The sequence below is a fragment of the Chionomys nivalis genome, chromosome X (assembly GCF_950005125.1).
Source record: "Chionomys nivalis chromosome X, mChiNiv1.1, whole genome shotgun sequence".
NCBI classification, from domain to species: domain Eukaryota; kingdom Metazoa; phylum Chordata; class Mammalia; order Rodentia; family Cricetidae; genus Chionomys; species Chionomys nivalis.
The window spans coordinates 72,287,486-72,296,685 of NC_080112.1; the positions used below are offsets into that span (position 1 = coordinate 72,287,486).

Sequence of the window (9,200 nt, forward strand, 5' to 3'; positions counted from 1 at the left end):
GAACTGAAAATAGCAACTGTTTAAAATCAATCATTATTTTATTTTTAAATTCTGGGTTTTACAGGGCTTTTTGGTTTAAATGAAATAGGAACTTTATTACCTCACGCAATTGAAAACTCAAAGGATAATATTAGCTTCAGAAATAGTTGGGTATGGGTGTCCCAGGGTTGTCCCTTTTCACCTCTAGGCTCCATGCTTCCCTGATAACAGACTGTATGGTGACCCTGATAACACTGTGCTTTCATGGTGTTGAGGCTGGCACTTGCCAGCCACATTGGGATGAGAACCAGTATTTTCAATAACTCCAACCAATGCCCCCTTTCTCTGTTGGGGCATGCAGCCATTTCTCAATGAGCCCAGCCAATAGATGTATTCATAGTTTACCTCCGGAGGCCATGCAAGTGGCCTAGCCCCATGCAGACACCTAAGAAGATCAGGAAACAGTGAAGAAAGGAGAACAGACAGGCAAATCAAGTCCCCAGCATGCTCTGGGGCTTGAGAAGCCTATGACCTGATGCTGTCCTTCCTGTACTCTCTTAGTCCTGCCCCTTCCTGCCCAGCTCCTTTACTTCCTTCACAATAAACACAACATGTCCTTCCATCAACCTCTCAGGCTTCAAATTAATCACCTTCATTCCAAATTGTGTCTGGACCTTTGTCTAATGAAGTCCCCGTGCCATACTCACATACTCACCCATCCCCTGACTGTGTAGATGTGGATGCTATTCAATCTGCTCCCAGCAACGTTCTGCTAAATTTGCTTGTATCTTGTTGGTTTGTTTTTATTTTTGGAGACGGGGTCTGGATAGGTGATCCTAGTTGGCTTCAAACTTGAAGCAATCCTGCTTCAGGCTCCTGAATGCTGGAATTGCAGGTGTTGAGCCCACCATGACTCGCTACTGTGCAATGTGAAAGGAGCCCAGTTCATAGTATGGTTGTATAAATGCCATTATGAGCCCTTTCTGTGTTTAAATAGGTTTCAACCTGTGTGTGTTAGATACACATGACACATGACAGTGTCAGGGCTGAACTGAATTGTAGGATACCCATTAGTGTGTACAGAGACCTGGAGACCTGTTTGGTATGAAGCCCCTGGCATATTTAGTAGCCAGTAGTATTGGTATAGTTGAGGGAAAACTGTTTTTTCTTTATTTGGGTAGAAAATACTTTCTTTTTCACTGTGCCACTGAGAGCGCTCTGAGGGAGGTCTGAGACTGAGCACAGTCCAGGAACTAGACGTAGCACGATTAATAAAAAGTCAGAGACAGATATTTGGGTTCAACATGAAGGTCAGAAAAACAAAACAGACAGACATTGGCTCTTAATAAAATGTGGGACTATTAATAACAACAGAAAGACAGATATTGGAGTTCAATTTGAAGGTCAGAAAAGTGAAACAACCAGTCACTGGTTCTTACCTCTACCTCAGTCCAAAATGGTGATCCTGCCTCCGGGAATCCTCAGAATGAGACTCAAAACTCTGTTTTGTTTTTGTTTTATTTTTTGAGTGGGTGGGTATAGCATAATTATTAGCTATTTTCTCTCTTTTTAAAAAAGAATTTTATTTAGTTGTATGGGTGTTTTGTCTGCATCTGTGTCTGTGCCCCACATGCATGCCTGGCATCCACAAAGGTCAGAAGAAGGCATGAGAACACCAGGAACTGGAGTTACAGACAGTTGTGAACTATGCGAGTGCTGGGAATTAAACACAGATCATCTTGGGCAAGTGCTCTTAACCCATGAGCCATCTCTCCAGTCCTACTGGCTATTTCTTAGTTGCAGGAGCCACGCCCCCTATCTGCTAGATACCAGTGCACTTTCAAGTCTGTGTATTCACAGCAAAGCTGTGTTTACAGAAACTTTTCAAACTTCTGCACTACTGAGTCTGACTTCTTGCTACTCTCAATCCTCAGTGAGGGAAGAGTAATAGTTCAGCTCCACAATTTTCTCTTTCTCAAGGTTAGTCCTGCTCAACAGGACTGAATGTCTGATTTGAACACCATTATGTGTACGCTTATTAGTGTGCCCTCATGGGCATGTCCATTTAGAGCCAGCTCACATTTTCAAGCTCACCCTCTGCTGTGGAGGTGTCACTTATTAGGACTAGTGGCCACACAGGCTGTGACATGTTACAATTGCTGTTATATGAAGACTCAACCTAACCTCTGTCTGAAATGTAGTCCCCTCAGTCATTTCAAGAAATAAAGGTCCGGATACAGAAATACTTGCTCCAACCTGGCAAAATTATTCATGTACTTTCATTTTCCAATTTGGCAGACATGACACCTCTCACTGACACCAGTTTTCTTCCATTGGCTGTGTTTCCTTTTCCCCTGTCCTAACATAAGGGATGCACCGTGTATCAGGAGCTGTTTCTTCTACCATTTCAGTCTAGCTTTTCCCTCCTCAGTCACTAACTGGAAGTTATAGAGAAACTGTGGCCTCACAGTCAATACCATGACTGAACTCTGTGCACAAAGAGCAAAAGAAATGACTGCCAACAGGAGCAATGCAGTCCCAGCAAGGTCAGGTGACTAGCTACCAAAGGAGCCAGAGCACAGAACCAGGAAAGGCACAGATTTCCTTAAGTTTCCAAGAAAGCAAATGACAAAAAAAGGCCTCATCTGAATCAGCTCCTCAACTCCATCAAAATGTTAACTTTTAAAATAAAGACCCTGCAGGCTGGAAAGATGGTTCAGAGGTTGGGAACGTGTCGTGCTTTCAAAGAACCCAAATCTGGGTTCCAGTAACCCATGTTGGGTGACTCAAAACCATTTGCGACTCCTCTTCCAGGAAACCCAATGCCTCTGGCCTTCCTGAGCAGCTGTACTCAACATGCATATACCCCCACACAAATGGACACACACACAATAAAAATAAAACAGTAAATCTTTAAAAATAAAATAAAAAGCCTCAGGATTAAAGTGGATTATGATGTTTTCAGAAATGAGTTAGTTTTATGATATTCAAATGATGCACCTGGGAGAAAGAAAAAGTGCCTTTCTTTAAATTCAGATGGACAATTAGGAATCCTTCCAATCCCATACAAGCATAAAATCCAGGGCTGGCCCTGTCTCGAAAATCAAAAAAAAAAGTCCAGGGCTGATATGTCACAGGCTCATTTCTTGTGATGAATTCAGTGGCTGATAGTGATCCATGCCCATGGAAGAGCAAGCCACAGACAGCTGTCTTGTAGAGAGGTGGTTTACTCAGCACCTGATCCATCCACCTGGGCTCATTTCCTGCTGCTCAGGATTTGGGTTTCTGAGGGCTTCTTCAGCATTTAACTCTTTGTTGGTTGAAGGTGCTGGGACTGTTTCTCCACACATAAACTTACTGTTATCATAAATCACTTTTATAATGAGAGAGCAGCTAGGACACGTTGTCACGTCTTCTCCACTCTCCAACTCTTCCTTGGTGATTGAGAAGTCCCCACAGGGACAGGGGTAGAAATAAGTCTCTGAGTCCTTGCCATATTGAAAGTCCTCGATCTCCACCTCATCGTGAAACACCACCATGGTCACTAAGTCCACCACATCAGTGTCGCTAACTGTAAAGGGGCAGGGATGGCCTGGCTTCCCGATCCACCTGGGAGCCTCTGGGTTTTTTTAATGCTTTTTAAATGATTTATCAGATCAGAGAACTCGTGAGAAGCTAAGTTCTCTGCTCTATAGAATGAGTGGTTATTCTATAGGTACCATTGTACCTTTGGAATATTTATGTATTCATCTTCAGTTTTTTGTTTGTTTGGTTGGTTGGTTGGTTGGTTGATTGGTTGGTTGGTTGGTTGGTTGGTTGGTTGTGAAAGGCCAGGATAAATCCAGACCCCTTCCCCTAGCAGGAAGAGTAGAGCCAAAAATCTAGGTTGGCCAGTTCAGTGACTTTGTTCCAGGAACTGTCTGACCACAAAGTTAGATTATATTCTTGAGAACAATCTTGAGAAACAGGGAGTTACGCCCTTGTGATTATCACTGGTATTTTCAGAATCTTCCAATGATGCCTTCCCTACCCGCTTTGGGTTGTGGTTTCTTCCCTTAAATACCTCTTCTCCCAGCTATTCGGGGTCTAACTCCTCTACCCCTGCATGGGATATGAGTCTCTGCCCCAGCACGCTGGTTTCTGTCAATAAACCTCGTGTGATTACAGCAAGGACAGTCTCTTGTGAGTACTTGGGGAGGGTTGTGTTATCCCGAGACTTGAGTGAGAGTCTTCCAACTCCAGGGGTCTTTCATTGGGGGCTTGTCCTGGGATTGGCAACCACCCTCATCTCGAAAGACCCACTTGGAGGTGAGGCATTGTCTGTGTCTTTGTGTTTCCCTGCCAGCTGAATTCAGGTCCTGTACTTTCGGTTTTGCAGTCGCTCGGGTCTCGGGAGGAGACGGAGGGAGTGATCAGCAGATGTGCTAGGAGATCATCAACTTCCACCCTGGGAGACAACCCAGGAGGTGAGGAGGGACCCCAGGGATGCCTGGGAGATTCCTGCCTGGGTGCTGGTGAGGAGACGGAAGTTCTCCTAGATTGGAGGAACTATACGCCCTCCCAGCCATCTGTATTTCTGGAGTGGTTTTGTGTGTCTAGGTTTTGTTAGCCTTTGTTTGTGTGTCTTCGGTCTCTGTTTAGTCTTACTTGTGACTTTGATGATGGGACAGACTGTGATGACCCCTCTGAGTTTGACTCTGGATCATTGCACTGATGTTAAGGCTAGAGCACACAACTTGTCAATTGAGATTAAGAAAGGGCCATGGAAGACTTTTTGCTCCTCAGAGTAGCCCACTTGGTGTCGGCTGACCTCCAGAGGGCACCTTTGATTTAATCATTATTTTTGAAATTAAAGCTATTGTTTTTCAGGAAGGACCGGGATCCCATCCCAATCAACAACTATACATTACTGTATGGCAAGATTTGGTCCAGGATCCCCCACCTTGGGTTAAGCCTTGGATGTGTAGATGGAAGCTAGGCTCCTGAGCCCTGGCTCTCTGAGAGTCAGAGTGCAAACTGAAACCTGTAGCTCCGAGGCCTGACAATTCGCCCGAGAACCAACTTTTGGCTCCTCCTAAAATCTATCCTGAGATTGAGGAGCCACCTGAATGGCCGAGCCCTCCACCACCCCCTTACCCACTGCCCCAGATACCTAATCCTGGTGCTAGCAGCAGTACTTGGGGGGGGGTCAGAGATCTGCAACAGGCACACGAAGTCAGTGTGCTCAGAGTCCTGCACAGGGTCCCAGAGGACCAGATTCAACAGTGGCGTTGCCACTGCACATCTATGGCCCTCCGGTGGACCCACCCCATCTCCAACCACTCCAGTATTGACCATTTTCCTCTGCTCATCTTTACAACTGGAAAGCTAATCACCATTCCTTTTCAGAGAATCCCACCAGCCTGACAGGAGTGGTGGCATCTTTGATGTTTTCCCACCAACTCACCTGGGATGACTGTCAGCAGCTTTTACAGGTCCTCTTCACTACTGAAGATAAAGAGAGGATATTGTTGAAGGTCCAGAAAAATGTCCCCGGAGCAAATGGGGCACCAATCAATCTTCCGAATGAAATAGATGCCAGGTTTCCCCTTAACTGACCTGATTGAGACTTCAATACGGCTGCAAGTAGGGAGCGGCTGACGGTCTATCACTAAGTTCTCATGGCAGGTCTCTGAGGAGCTGCAAGATGCCCTACTAATTTGGCCAAGGTAAGGGAGGTTCTTCAGGAGCCAGTTGAAATGCCATCTGTGTTTCTTGAATGTTTAATGGAGGCTTACAGGCATTATACTCCCTTTGACCCAACCTCTTAGGGTCAGCAAGCAGTGGTAGCTATGGCCTTCATAGGACAGTCAGCATCAGATATTAAGAAGAAGTTACAGCGGTTAGAAGGGTTGCAGGATTATACCTTGCAGGATTTGGTTAAGGAAGCAGAGAAAGTGTTTCATAAGCAAGAGACGGGGGAAGAGAATTGGGGGAGAGAGAGAGAGAGAGAGAGAGAGAGAGAGAGAGAGAGAGAGAGAGGAGGCAGAGGAAAGAGAGGGCTGGAGGGATCATAGACAAGAGAGAAATTTGACTAGAATTTTGGCCACAGTGGTAGGAGAGAAAGAAAAGACAGGACCTAGACAGATAGGGAACCTGGGCAAGATGAGTGAAGATGGACAGAAGCACCCCTTGGACAAAGACCGATGTGCTTATTGCAAAGGAAAAGGACACTGGGCAAGAGAATGCCCAAAGAAGAAAGGAAGGGCCTCTAAGGTACTGGCTCTAGAAGAAGATGATTAGAGGGGATGAGGTTCAGACCCCCTCCCCAAGCCTAGGGTAACCCTGACTGTGGAGGGGACCCCTATGAGTTTTCTAGTGGACACAGAGGCTGAGCACTCTGTGCTGAAACAATCATTGGAGAAGCTAAAGAATACAAAGAATATAGTAATTGGAGCAACTGGACAGAAACAATATCCGTGGACCACCTTATGATCTATAGATTTGGAGAGAGGACAAGTGACTCATTCCTTCCTGGTTATCTCTGAGTGTCCCATGCCTTTATTAGGAAGAGACTTGTTAACAAAGTTGAAGGCCCAGATCAGGTTTACTCGAACCAGGCTGGAAGTAACATGAGAGACTCCTACCTCCATGATATTGGCCCTGAGACTCGAAGGAGAGTATAGACTACATGAGCTCCTGAGTCAGGCAAAGACCCCTGACATTAAGGAATGGTTAGTGACATTTCCTAAGGCTTGGGCAGAGACTGGGGGTATGGGAATGGCAGTGAGAGTTCCCCCAGTAGTAGTGGGACTAAAGACTGATATCTCCCCCATAGGAGTGTGTCATTACCTGATGAGCCAAGAGGCCAGAGAAAGAATTAGACCTCATATCCAGAGGCTTATACAACAAGGTATTTTGGTGCCTTGCCAGTCTTCCTGGAACACTCCCTTGTTGCCCATCAAAAAGCCTGGCACTAACGACTACAGACCAGCACAAAACCTAAGGGAAGTTAACAAGAGGGTCCAGGACATACACCCGGCTGTCCCCAACCCATACAACCTTCTCAGCTTACTCCCACCAGACAGGAAGTGGTACACTGTTCTAGATCTAAAAGACGCATTCTTTTGCCTGAGGTTACATTATTCCAGCCAACCTGTTTTTGCCTTTGAATGGAGAGACCCGGACACTGGACTGGTAGGTCAATTGACCTGGACCAGACTAGCCCAAAGTTTCAAAAATAATTCCACTCTTTTTGATAAGGCCCTCCACTGGGACCTGGCCACCTTCAGAGCTAAAAACCTACAGGTAACCTTGCTTCAGTATGTTGACAATTTACTTTTGGCAGCAACTACTGAACTTGAGTGCAGACAAGGAACTGAAAAATTACTAATGGACTTAGGTGAGTTGGGGTACCGAGCCTCAGCTAAAAAGGCTCAGCTGTGTCAGACAGAGGTTACTTATTTGGGATATGCCCTCTGAGGTGGGAAATGATAGCTAACGGAAGCCAGGAAAAGACTGTAACTCAGATCCCCACCCCACTACACCAAGGCAAGTAAGAGAATTCTTGGGCACTGCTGGCTTCTGCAGGCTATGGATACCCAGGTTTGTGACCTTAGTTGCCCCACTCTTCCCCCTAACCAAAGAAGGGGGGTGTTTGCATGGGCCCTGGATCACCAGAAAGCCTTTGAAGAGATTAAAAGGGCCCTACTGACGGGCCCAGCCTTAGCCTTACCTGACCTAACTAAACCTTTTACTCTCTATGTGGATGAGAGAGCAGGGGTTGCCAGAGGAGTCCTTACTCAGACTTCGGGACTTTGGAAGAGGCCAGTAGCTTACCTATCCAAAAATTTAGACCCTGTTACCAGTGTATGTTCTTCTTGCCTGAAAGCTATTGCTGTCGTAGCTCTGCTCATCAAAGAGGCTGATAAGCTCACTCTGGGACAACAGACAACTGTAGTGGCACCCCATGCTCTAGAAAGCATTATCTGACAGCCCCCTGACCGATGGATGACCAACGCTTGTATGACACATTATCAAAGCTTCTTGTTGACTGAGCGAGTGACCTTCACTCCCCCTGCTGTCCTCAATCCCACTACCCTACTGCCTGAGACTGATGACTCCTCATCTACCCATCACTATGCTGACATTCTGGCAGAAGAAGCTGGTACCCAAAATGGTCTGAAGGATCAGCCTTGGTCTGGGAGTCCAAGCTGGTATATGGATGGCAGCAGTTTCATGGTTGAAAGTGAGCAGGAGGCAGGGGCAGCAGTGGTGGATGGAAAGCAAGTGACCTGGGCCAGTAGCCTCCCTGAAGGGACATCAGCCAAGAAAGTCGAACATGTGGCTTTGATACAAGCTCTATGGATGGCAAGGGGAAGTCTATCAACATCTCACTGACAGCAGGAATGCTTTTGCCACTGCCCATATACACAGAGCAATATACAGACAAAGAGGACTGTTGACATCTGCAGGAAAAGACATAAAAAATAAAGAAGAAATTTTGAGCCTCCTCGAGGCCATACATTTGCTAAGAAAGGTAGCCATCATACATTGTCCAGGACACCAATAAGCTCAAGATACTGTAGCTAAAGGAAATCAGATGGCAGACCTAACTGCTATGTTGTACAGCAGCTTTAAAGGCTTGGGACAGGATTCAGGAACTAGGAAAGAGAGTTGAATTACATCTTAGAGTTAAACAGGGTCAGAGAGAACCTTTTAGTGACTTTTTGCAAAGACTAACTAGGGCTGTACAAATAGGGGTAACTGACCCAGAAGCTAGACATATAATAATTGAATCTTTGGCTTATGAGAATGCCAACATTGGGTGCAAATGGATCCTTGGGCCTTTAAAGATCAGATCAGTACCCATGGATGAATGGGTGTAGTAATAAGAGCAGCGGGCTACGTTCCTGGCACCTGGCCGCCCGCACGGCTAGCTTTATATGAAATAATTACACGGAAACTGTATTCTTTTAAACACTGCCTAGCCCATTAGTTCCAGCCTCTTATTGGCTAGCTCTCGCATATTGATCTAACCCATTTCTAATATTCTGTGTAGCACCACGAGCTGGCTTACTAGGAAAGATCTTAACCTGCGTCTGTCTGGAGTGAGAGAATCATGGCGACTCACTGACTCGGCTTCTTTCTCCCAGCATTCTGTTCTGTTTACTCCACCCACCTAAGGGTTGGCCTATCAAATGGGCCTAGGCAGTTTCTTTATTAATTAACCAATGAAAGCA

General features: G+C 45.9%; 1 protein-coding gene and 1 pseudogene across 1 annotated transcript; one reads left to right on the forward strand and one right to left on the reverse strand.

Annotated features, from left to right (window-relative positions):
• Positions 1–3,209: 3,209 nt before the first annotated feature.
• On the reverse strand, positions 3,210–3,518 carry LOC130868471 (diphthamide biosynthesis protein 3-like). Its single transcript, XM_057760683.1, has one exon. The coding sequence runs from the start codon at positions 3,516–3,518 to the stop codon at positions 3,210–3,212; it is 309 nt and encodes a 102-aa protein (XP_057616666.1).
• LOC130868472 (uncharacterized) lies at positions 3,517–8,638 on the forward strand (annotated as a pseudogene).
• The last annotated feature ends 562 nt before the right edge of the window (positions 8,639–9,200 follow it).